This window comes from Podarcis muralis, chromosome 7, assembly GCF_964188315.1.
Source record: "Podarcis muralis chromosome 7, rPodMur119.hap1.1, whole genome shotgun sequence".
In the NCBI taxonomy this organism is placed as follows: Eukaryota; Metazoa; Chordata; class Lepidosauria; order Squamata; family Lacertidae; genus Podarcis; species Podarcis muralis.
In genome coordinates this window covers 11,887,039-11,899,223 of record NC_135661.1, presented here as the reverse complement: position 1 = coordinate 11,899,223, position 12,185 = coordinate 11,887,039, and the positions used below count along the sequence as shown (strand labels likewise).

At 46.4% G+C, this 12,185-nt stretch overlaps 1 protein-coding gene across 1 annotated transcript; it reads right to left on the bottom strand.

Annotated features, from left to right (window-relative positions):
• Window positions 1-363: 363 nt before the first annotated feature.
• SNRNP27 (small nuclear ribonucleoprotein U4/U6.U5 subunit 27) lies at window positions 364-9,187 on the bottom strand. Its single transcript, XM_028741201.2, has 6 exons — window positions 9,034-9,187; window positions 7,328-7,448; window positions 6,077-6,177; window positions 3,984-4,063; window positions 1,774-1,838; window positions 364-705 (listed from the first exon to the last, which is right to left on the bottom strand). Exons 1-6 carry the CDS (start codon window positions 9,068-9,070, stop codon window positions 651-653), a joined length of 459 nt encoding a protein of 152 aa, XP_028597034.1. The 5' UTR covers window positions 9,071-9,187; the 3' UTR covers window positions 364-650.
• Window positions 9,188-12,185: the final 2,998 nt, after the last annotated feature.

The window sequence follows — 12,185 nt, the reverse complement described above, 5'->3', positions numbered from 1 at the left end:
TTTAGACTTTCTCTAAATGAGAGGTAGCAGAGATGGTGGTGGTTGAACACTTGTCCCGAGAAGAGCCCCCAACCCACCAAAGTATTTCTCGGGGTTCAAATCCCTGCTGAGCCATGAAACTCACTAGGGGACCTTGGACCAGTCACATACTCTCAGCCTAACCTACCTCCCAGTGTTGTTGTGAGGATAAAAAGAGGACGAGGGAGAACTATGTATACCACCTTGAGCTTCTTGGAGGAAAGGTGGGGTAGAAATAATGAAATAAACTTATCTCAAGAACCTCATTAAGACAAAAGAAATTCGTTTTTCATGCTAGCTTTTAAGAAGGGGCTTCCTATTTGAAGTGCTCTCAAGAAGAAAACACAGATTTTTCTTTTTTTAATTTAAGTGGCAATATTTTAAAACAGAAACCTACAAAAAATAAAAACACAGCAACACAAAAGAAAGTCATTTTGTACAAACATGTCATTTGAGGAAAACATGTTACCGTCTCTTCCTATGAGACAATGTCACTTCCATGGACTCTCCACAAATGAGATCCCCATTCTGTGTGGGAAGAAGCTGAAATCCGCTTAACCACGGGTGTTGCTGGTAAGACAATTAAGGGACTAGAGAGTGAGGTTGTCTTTCACATGTAACAAGTGCAGGTGTCAAGCAATAAAATCCAGAGGTCTGTTGAATCCACCTTTTCTGTTCATGTATTGCCTGCAATGAGAAAAGGCACACCTTAGCAGTGAACTTTCTTGCTGACCCCTAAAAGTTCTGAACGCCCACCCCATCTTCCTGATTTTTTTCTTGGCACTGCCCATCCATTACCCAGAATGCCTTTGCCAGCTGTAAGTGCTGGAATAATTTTAGAAAAATTAATCTCAGTATGTTATTTTTTATATGCTGAATCACAATTCTGTGCTTGTGTGCTAATTAGAATTCATATAAAAAAGCACACTTGACTTCGAAGCATCTTTATTGGTACTGTTTTTACTTTCTAACTTAGAAATTAATGGTAGCATGAAGTCATTCTCTGTGTGTGGTCCATATGCAATTAAAACAGCACAGCACAACACACACTTACGAGCAGAGATGTCAGTAGGCTTGGGGAAACTCCAGAGTTTAAAGAAATACAAAAAACAGTTTGGAAGAACAATCTTATGTAGGGGATAATAACCCAAAAACAGCCTCTGAGGCCTAAGCATGCTTACTGCTCGCAAAATAACTGGAGGGTGTTGGGGGGGGGGGGCGGGAATGGAATTGCAAAACTGGTATCCTGAAAAGAAGCACTCCACACTGTAAACCTTTGTTGCAGATACCATTTGTAAGGCTAGTAACTCTTACAGATCCTCTATTTCAATTAGCAAGAACCTCACATGGCAGCAAACTAATTCTACATTATGCAAGGTAATCCTGAAAGGGCAGGAGGCACAGGAAGTCAATCGTGACAGTTTTTTGCTCCTGCAATGGGAAATCATGGTTGCTCTACTGCCACAATTAGGAACCTGTTTATCCTCAAGACAGCTCAACATAACAAGTCTGAGAAACCCCAGGATATACTGATTTTCTGAACCAAGTGAAATACTTAGGGTAACCATTTCAGGATTTTCCACAAATGGGAATCTGCTTTTGTTTTTCTATTTAAAAAATGGGGGTTCTGAAGCAATGCCAAAATCTCTTCTTCCAAGTATTCCTGTGAACATAGTGACATCCCCGCCCAACACAAACATGACCTTAGAGCTTCCGCACTCATGGCCAGTTGGGTCCTAACTGAACAATGCCAACCTGTACTTCCGCTTCTGTGATACGTTGATAGCATAGGCATTTACAGAGCCATCCACTTTCTTGCCCTACAAAACACAAACAGAAATACAAAGTCATCTTCACACAACGTAAGGTGCAGGGAAGCCTGACCAGGGGATGAGGACAATGACTTGGAGCCTGCAGTGCTCCTCTGTTCTTGTAAGGGGTGATTTTCAGCAACCCCATCCCCAACTCCATCGGCATTCCCTAGGCCATATCCTAGACATCCCCACAACCCTGTGTAGATTTTCATGGGGCTGCAGAAGGAAGTGTGAAAGCCCATTTCTGGGAGGAAAGTGAGAATAAAAGCCAATGGAACTTTGGAGGAATGGTAAGACATGAACAAAAGCCAATCATATCTTGCTCTTTACTCTTTTTTGCAGTTGCTTTTGGGAATTATGTCTAGGCAGAGTTCCTACACACGATGCCAGTGTAATGCTTCCATGAGTTGTTTCCAAGCTCCCTGGAAGTTCCTGGGAACTTGGACGACGTGTTTCAAGTCTGGAAGCCCCTTGCAGTGTAGAAGATTTGGGAACATGTTCCAGGGGCTGAGTATCAGTGGTGGATAGGACCACCTCACAGTTCCCACAACACACACACTCTCACTCTCTCCATCATTTACATGTGCTTTCTCTGCCACAATTTTTTTCTTTTTTTTGGGGGGGGGGGAGGAAGCCTCCTATTGAAGCCAGTAGGAGGCTTCTTCAAGCTAAACTGCTGTACTGGGTGGGCAAGGAGAAGAGGCTGCAGGCCAGATGGGGAGGCCCCTTGGGCTGGAGGTTCTTCACTCCTGTCCTAGATTCTAGTGCAAAGGCCCAAGGCCAGGCCTACTGGAGCTCAACCTTGCCTTGTGTGGATGGACAAACTATAGAACAAGCCTGAATCCTCCCCAGTAGCTGAGCAAGCTGCCTTTCTGTCATTTCTATTCCGCCATTAAGAACACCAAAAGACCATTTGGAGTCACCATTTCTAAATGACTGGCGAGGAAAACTCAGGACCCTGGTCTGATTAAGTGAGGAAGATCTGAACTTGCCAGAAATGGCTTTCTGTTTAACCTACCATGTGCTACAAAAGGAGATGTTGCTATTATACAGTGGTGCCTCGCAAGACAAAATTAATTCGTTCCGCAAGTTTTTTCTTCTTGCGAGTTTTTCGTCTTGCGAAGCACGGTTTCCCATAGGAATGCATTGAAAATCAATCAATGCGTTCCTATGGAAACCGCCTTCAGACTTCTGAAGGCTGGGGGGGGGGGGGAACAAGGGCTTTTCTTCCCACCGCCAGCCTTCAGAAGGCTGTTCTGAAGGATGGCGGTGGGAAGAAAAGCCCTTCTCCCCACCTCCCGCCCCGCAAGCTCCGGGGACAGGAGGGCTTTGCTGCCGCCCGCCAGCATTTTAAAATGCTGGCGGGCGGCAGCGAAGCCTCCGCTGTCCCGGGGGCTTTTAAAATGCTGGGGGTCGGCAGCAAAGGCTTCACTGCCGCCCGCCAGCATTTTAAGATCGCCCGGGACAGCGGAGAAGTCTCCGCTGTCGTGGGAAGGCAGGCGGGGGGGGAGCAAAGACTTTTGCCCCCCGCCGGCCTTCAGAAGAGGTCCAGGACCTCTTCTGAAGACCGGCGGTGGGCGAAAGTCTTTGCTCCCGACGGCCAGCATTTAAAAGAGGTCCCCGGAGATTTCCCTATGGGCTTTCTTCTTGCGAAGTAAGCCCATAGGGAAATTCGTCTTGCGGAACGACTCAAAAACGGAAAACTCTTTCGTCTTGCGAGTTTTTTGTTTTGCGAGGCATTCATCTTGCGAGGCACCACTGTAAAATAATAATAAACAACTCTTTGCATTCAAGATTTGCCAAGGTAATCCAAGCCCTGTGCTCTGCAAAAGGTTACACATACTGAATAAAAACAGCTTTGCTTCGTATTTCATGAGAGAGGCAAGCAGCTGCAGAGAGTATGAAAGCCAGATTGCCCCCAATCATACAGAATCTTCTGAAGTCTCACTAGTGTTGCTCAAACACATTCAAGCACCACTCTATAAAAAACTTGCAGTGTTAGAAACCTGCCCCCCTTTTTAGCAAAAAGGAAGGGATTCTCAGGAAGTTGAATTCTGCATCCACTACCACATGGTGTGGATTTTCTGTCCCAGTGCACAGAGTGGTTCACATTTCACTCTTAGGAATTCTGGGCACTAAGAAGACACTCACCTTTGTCGTGTCAAATGATGCAAATCCCATCATTTTCATCATTTCAATTTCTTCTTCTGTCTTACCCTCCAGGTCTTCCTCTGAAAAAGAAGCCAAGGAGATAAACAAGGAGATAAAATGAAAGAGAGTTAAAGATAAATAATGCCACAGAACTATCCTCAAACAGCATATTTCTAGGATTCTATTACAATGGTGAAACACCATTGGCCTTGCTAGGAATAAATAAAAGATATTATATTTAAGACATTTCCTGGCAGCAGTCTGGATATAGACTGCATTCTTATGGAGAAGTGATTGTTTGTTAACTATGCAAAACTGGCATGATAGGGTTTGGAAGATTGTGCTCATAGACCTGGGAGAAGAGCTAGTGGAAGAGGACTGGAAGAAATTTAAAGACTATTTGCAAAAGTATTGTAAATTGTATGAATGTTAGAATGATGCAAGATATAAAGATAATACGGCATTAGTGACATAGCTGAAAGGAGTATGCAAAAAGAATAAGAACAAAGGTGAAGTTAGAATAAGGTTATGCCTAACTTAAATAATTGATAATAAAGGGAAAAATTTAGAGACATAATGGTTGAAATGTATAATACAAAATAAGATATGAAAGAGGGTGAAGTATTGCTGAACAAGATTTTGTAAAGGGGAACACAGAAAAGGGAGATGTGAGGAAGTCTGGAAGGAGGGTTATGAAAATAATATCTAAGAAATTGGTTTTTTATGTTTTTTTCCATTTTTTCTTGTCTTTTTTCTTCTATTTTGAATGGGGGGTTTTTTACTGTACTTTTTTCGCTTTTGGTTTCTTTTGATTGATTGTGATGGTGTTTTTTCTTTTTGGTTGTGAATGTGAAGTCTGTTTTATTGTTTAAAAACTTTAATAAATATCTTTTTTTTTTTAAAAAAAAAGGAAGATTGTGCTCATAAACAAACTAACAACACTGCAGAATAGTCAGAGGTGACTATTTCCAGAGATAAATTTTATAGCTTGGTCTTCCTTCAATTCTTTCATTAATTCCTCACCTGAAGAACCCAGACCATACTCTGTTCACTTTTCTTTTGGGGGAGTTACCCTGAATTTTATTTCAATATTCTGGATTTTATTTGTTTGGATATCATGTCACTGACTCTCACCAAGGTTTTTGCTAACTTTGCAAGTCTGCTGTTGTAATTTATCTTTTCTATTTGGCATTTATATATATATATTCATTCTAACATGTGTAATAAGGACACAGTTCACCTATGTATCTTCCTTCCACCCCAACATGATTTTTGGAATGTTTTGATTGTTTCATTTCAGTTTGTTTTGTCTGCTGTGTTCTGCCACTTTTGATTTTATACTATCAATGTGTTTTGTATTTTTATTCTTTGGTTGGTAAACAATTCTGAAAGTACAGTGGTACCTCAGGTTAAGTACTTAATTTGTTCTGGAGGTCCGTACTTAACCTGAAACTGTTCTTAACCTGAAGCACCACTTTGGCTACTGGGGCCTCCTGCTGCCGCCGCCGGAGCACGATTTCTGTTCTCGTCCTGAAGCAAAGTTCTTAACCTGAAGCGCTATTTCTAGGTTAGCGGAGTCTGTAACCTGAAGCATATGTAACCCGAGGTACCACTGTATTTCTATTGAAGAGGGTGTCAGCCACCCAAAACAAAAGGCTAATCCTTCCAACTCATCAAAAAGAGCCACAACTCAAGGACCCAGTATAGTTCGACGTAAAATGTTGTTGAACAAGTGTTTAGAAAAACACAACATCCTATCAACAGCTGTGGATTTTTTGGTGTGTGAAGAGATGATATACTTGAGAAACAAAGGTGCCTTTATTGGCACAAAAAAGGATTATATGGACCCTCAGACTCAGTATAACACATGAGCTACAGGCTCTCAATAACAGAGGCAGGATATGTCCTCACCAACAGAACCAGAAACACATCAAGTCAAACAAACCTTGCCCCAAAGGCAAGATCCTTCTCACATTAGCAAACTACCCCTCCCCTATAAATCTGACCACAAACTAGAATGCCGAAGTTAATAAGGTGCATCATGACACAGAATTCTCCAGCATGGCTCACAACACCACAAGCTGTTTCATTACCTGTGATCTGACGCTCTTTGCCTTTAGCATCTTTGGTCTCTTTCTTCTCATCTTTCTGCCGGGAAGGGGAAGAAGAGCTGGATCTATGCCGTCGTGGAGATCTAGAGAGTCAAACCAGAGCAGGTTGCACTTGAATGGCAAGGGAAAGGTGTGCTTGCTGGATTATGCAACACACAAAAGAAGAAGCACCAGCACACTTGCTGGTTTTTTCGTGAAAACACAACAAAACCATCACAAAACCCCACACTTGGCTTTGTGGGCGACACCATGTCTGTGAGCAAAGAACTGTCAAGACCTGCAATGCTCTGTCCACCTCAGTCAAGGAAGTGTACGGCTTCCTCTGCCAGGCAGCCACAAAGAGGGAGAGAGGTGGAAGTGTGCATTGCTGCCACCACAGCTACCTCCTTTAGAAAGGTGAGTCATAGGGATCTTGTCAGGATGAAACAAGGCAAGCTCTGCCTTGTCAACACCTGTAACCAAGGAGAGGCTGCAGGAGGAAAGATGGCAGGAAAGGCTGGGTCTTTAAAGCTGATTACAAAGAAGCACCCATGCCTGCTCCTCCTTTCTCCTACCATTTATTAAACAACGGTATAGATATGATAGTCTGTTGCAGGAGAAGGGTTCAGAACAACAGAAAGGTGCTTTGGAAGAATATTCTCTACAAGGCAAATGGAGGGGAGTTGCAGGTCTACAGAGAAAGGAGGACCCTGTGACCATCAGCTCACTCTGAATGCATAAAAAGCTTGTGTTTAGCTACACTCACATCAAGGGACAGATCTTTCTCTTCCTCACTCAAGCAGGATATTTCACCTACCTAGAAACCATCTGTTCAACCTTAAAAACAAATCCTTTCTCATTGTTAAACATCCCAGCAAAGCCACTGCTAAAGGTGGGATAGAAAGGAGCTAATATGGTTAGAGCTATCACGAGAAGGCACAGAAACAGCCGAACTGCCAGGACCAGTTGCTGGCTCTATTCTTTCAAGAGAAAACACTAAGAGGGCCTCCATACATCCTTTAAAATTTCCTTAGGTAGAGTAGTTAACTGGGTCATAATTTCCTGCAATTCGGGGGGGGAGCGGAGTTGTTTTTTAAAAAAAGCAAACTACCCGCTCATCTTTTCCAATATTTGCTAATGGCAAGAGCTAGTAGCCCGCTCTGCCTCACACACCCATTGCCTACAACGAGAACAGTGTTTACAGAACAAGTTCGCCAGAAACTTTAGAGCTACTATCTGATGATACCTCCTCACCTGGATCGTCGCCTGTGTGGGGAACGGGAACGGCTTCTCCGCCTGTCTCTCTCCCGAGACCTTGATCGCTCCCGTCTTCTCCTCTCCCTCTCACGTGAGGTGGATCTGGAACGCCGACGTTCTTAAAATACAGAGCAAGCAACTTTAGTTGCATATCTGAATTTCATTTCTAAAGTACAGCTTTCCTCCTACAGAAACATACTATATACACCGACTGGCTTCAACAAACCAGTGTATTTTTCATCTCAGTCCTGCATCTTAAAAGTTTGCTCCATTCTGTATCCTGCAACCTCCTTCCTTCCAAAGAGGTAAGGGCAACATAAGGCGGGTCCCATTCTGTCTTCAGAAGCTGTGCTTGATTTACAGGGGGCACTTAGTGAAATCCACTACCTCCACACCTATACATCTCTGAGTTCTAGCCAAGTTAAAACACACTCCAAGAGCATTCTGTGCACACTGCCTTCCACAGCAAAACATGTTTGCTCCGGTGGCTTTTTACATACTGATAGATACGGTGCTTAAAAAAAATTCTCATAAGCATGAAATAGGCATCTGCCTTCAAGGTGCATCTAATCTATAATCTCCTGGGGGCGGGGAAGCCAGAGTGAGAACTTAACAAAACCCCTTCAGTTGGATCAGACCAAAAGCCTGTCTAGTCCAGCATCCTCTTTTCTTACACCAGCCAAAGGCCCAAAGCTGGAATGTTAATCTAGCCACCAACAGACTCATCCTGCATGAGTTTATCCAGGCCTCTTAAAAAAAAAAAATTAATGGAGATAAATGTAACTTCTCTAATTAAGAGCCAGGATGTGCGCAGTGGTTAGGGTGCTGGACCTTAGGGTGCAGGCCAGGTAATAAATCAAATTATTAGGCCAGCAGAGCCCCACGTTTATATATCCTGTCATATACAGAACACATGAGAATGAATTTGGGCCAGTTATAATCTCTCAGCCTAACCTACCTCACAGAGTTGATGTGAGGATAAAAATGGAGGGTGTTAGTGGTGGTGGTAGAGAACCATGGACACCACCTCCTTTATGTATTGCACAAAATGCATATGCTGCTTGACTGTAAGGAGCCACAAAGCAGAAAACATTGATATCTTACTGGCTCCACACAGTACCTGTTCTGCATCTACAACAGGGCCAGTTCCACAAAGTGGTTGAGAGAGAGCTATTCCTTTCTTTTTTACTGCGTTCCTAGCCCACCGTTCCTCCCAAGGAGGCCAGCATGGTTCTCCCCCTCCCTATTTTATCCTCACAGCAGCCTTGTGAGGTGGGTTGGGCTGAGATGCAGCGACAGGCCCAAAGGCATCCAGTGAGCGTCATGGGCGAGTTGGGCGGCTGAATTTGAACCCTGCCTGCCTCGCAGCTCCTCAGCACCTCGCTAGCCCCACCACCCTACGAGAGGAACGCGCCCCTCGGGGACTCAGTTCGGCCTCGATCCGCGGGGATCTCTGCCTCCCAGGCCAAGAGAGACGAGGCCTGCCTTGGGCTTCCCACCTCCCTCCCTCTGCCCCGCGGCGTGTGGTGCAAAGGCACCGGCCTGCAGCTGCTCCCTTCTTTCCCGAAGGAGAAACCTTCAAGCCAAGGTTTCGCCCGGGCAGCTGGGAAGGACGACGAGGCCTCCCGGAAGGGCGGCGAAGAGGAGCAGCAGGACCCCAGGACCCCAAGGGGGGGGGCCGGGCGGCTGCCGAGACTACGCACCCCTCCGCGGAGGAGACCGCGAGCGACTCCGGCCCATCTCCCCTCCCGACGCGGAGCTCGCCTTCTCCCTCTTCCCCGCAGCCTCCGCAGCGGAACTTCCGGCGGGACGGTCCGTCTCCTCTTCAGCTCCGGCTGGGAACACGCCGGCAGGAGGCTTGGGTTCCGCGCCGGGGATTGCCCCCCCCCCGGATCCTGCTGGCCAATCGGCGGGAGGGGGCGGGGAGAGAAAGGGCCGCTGCCCCGTTGAGAGCCTCTCCTCCAATCCCCCCTCCCTCAGAACACGGCTCGAAATGGCAGGGAGAGATTGAAAGAGATCAGTTCCAAGGAGGGGCAGGGAATGCCTCTCGTGAGAAGGACAGGAGGAGCTGCCTGGAACAGAGTGGGGCCGGTTGGGTTGCCGAGCTGAGTCTGGTTTCCAGGATGAAGCGAGAGAAGGCAGGACTGGCCGCTTGGAGAATTGACCCCCTTGGACCACCCTCCCCTTACCCTTGGCAGAGCCTAAGGGACACCAGATAAAGTGGAGCAACGTTTAGGGACTCCAGCCTGATACTCACCTGAGAAGGTTGAAGCTTGTTTTGACTCCCAGGCTTGGCGTGACCCATGGAAGGCACAGAGCCGGGACTGGACTTGGCTCTGTAGCAGGAACCCCCCCCCCCCTCCATCATTCAGTTTGTACAAACTTCACACACACTCACACACTACATACGCTACGCTTCTGTTATAAATTCACAGAAAATCAACCATACATTGGATTTGCACTGTTCCACTTTTATTTTACTCCATGAAGGAAGGACTACAAAATGGGGAAAGTTTGATACAGGCCAGCCATAATCCCTTGAACATCCCAGCACATCCACAGGAGCCCTGCCCAGTTGCTATGCCAACCCTGATGATCCTAGACAGAAGACAATCAAGATCACAAAGAACTTGCATATGGGAGTGGATTCAGCATGGACTGGAACAAAGGACAATGATCAGATCTTCCCTCTGGGGGCAGGAAACTGCCAACTCCCCTTTGTCTCCTGGAAGTGACTCATGGGGAGGGGTAGAAGGGAACCAGCCAGGTGACAAGACACTCAGGTTACCACCAACTCCTCCCTCAACCCCTCCTTTCTGTAATGTATGCATGATGTTTCTGGGGGTGGGCTTGACCTAGAGGAGGGGAATTTCAAAAGTTTTTATAAGACCTTGCACACTATTTTTCTTTGTCTTTCCTCTCACCTGCAAGTGAGGGGAGCACCCTGTCGCAACAGTCTTTCTTCAATAAAGGCCAAGCCTACAGGCTGCTGTTTTGCTCCAAGTTATCCTGGTTGGTGTCTTTGTTTTGTCCAAGGGAGCCCTCGGATTTTTCCGGTAACAGCTCAGAAAGAGCATGAGATGAGGTTTGAAACTGGAGAAATCTCTTCAGTTCAAAGACTTAGGGGCCTCAATAAATAAATGAAAAAAGCTTATTTGGACGAGCAAAGGATTATTATTATATTAATTTAGTCTCCCCACCCTGATACATAGTGGAACAAAGAAAAAAATTAAGAATTTGTGATCGGCTATGGTCACCTCTAATCAGGTGTTAGGTGGTATTGGGGGGATCTGACTGCTGGAGTGTCGAAGCAGCTCTTTGTTGGCAACCTTCGCAGCACAGGATATGGTCGCGTCTGAGAGAGAAACTGAGACCAAGAAGGAAGGAGGTCTTGGGAGAGAGCAGGCAAGCAGGAGGAGCGTTGGCCTGATCCAGGAGGACTCTGCTGCGTGGAGGTAAAGGTAAAGGTACCCCTGCCCGTACGGGCCAGTCTTGTCAGACTCTAGGGTTGTGCGCCCATCTCACTCAAGAGGCCGGGGGCCAGCGCTGTCCGGAGACACTTCCGGGTCACGTGGCCAGCATGACATCGCTGCTCTGGCGAGCCAGAGCCGCACACGGAAACGCCGTTTACCTTCCCACTAGTAAGCGGTCCCTATTTATCTACTTGCACCCGGGAGTGCTTTCGAACTGCTAGGTTGGCAGGCGCTGGGACCGAACAACGGGAGCGCACCCCGCCGCGGGGATTCGAACCGCCGACCTTTCGATCGGCAAGCCCTAGGCGCTGAGGCTTTTACCCACAGCGCCACCTGCTGCGTGGAGAGGGCCGTGCAAATCCCCACCCGTCTCCTCAGCGCGCTGTTCCGGAAGCCCTATATATGTTTTCTTCTTGTTTAGCGCTCACCACGTCAGGTTGCATATACTGCGCACATTGGCTCCCAGTACGTTTCTGAGCACAATTCAAAATGTTGGTGCTGACCTTGAAAGCCCTCAACGGCCTTGGTCCAGTATACCTGAAGGAGCGTCTCCACCCCCATCGTTCTGCCCGAACGCTGAGGTCCAGTGCTGAGGGCCTTCTGGCGGTTCCCTCATTGCGAGAAGCAAAGCTACAGGGATCCAGGCAGAGGGCCTTCTCGGTGGTGGCACCCGCCCGGTGGAATGCCCTCCCATCAGATGTCAAAGTGATAAACAACTACCTGACATTCAGAAGACATCTTAAGGCAGCCCTGTTCAGGGAAGTTTTTAATGTGTGACATTTTAGTGTATTTTTGGTGTCTGTGGAAGCCACCCAGAGTGGCTGGGGAAACCCAGCTAGATGGGCGGGGTACACATAATTTATTATTATTATTATTATTATTATTATTATTATTATTATTATTTCATTTTGTTATATATTGTTTCCCAAAATTGTTTGATGTTTAAACAATTCCACCATATATGTATCATAGTACCTTTTCCGGTGTTGCATTGCCAGCAGACATCGCTACAATTTTTATTCGTTTTTGCTATTCTTTCAGGTGTTAAATACCATCTATGTTGTATTTTGGTTGTATGAGGGTATTAGCCGGGCCCACGCAACAGGGGACCAACCCTGGTGAGCTTGGCCCACCACCGTCAAGGGGCTTATCGGACTGAGTTCATCTTGGTGTGTCTAAAATTGTGCCAGCATCACTTGCTGGCAGACAGAGTCACCTGAAGTGCTGGTGAAGCAAGAAGTCTTGCAGATTAGGGCAGTGGAGTCACTTGTGGGGAGGGTGCCAAAAGTCAAGTGGGGTGACAGGGGGGTGAGGGAGGTATAAATTGTGGCAAATTGGTAATTTGGGACCCCAGCTAATTGATTTACCAGCATAAATGACTA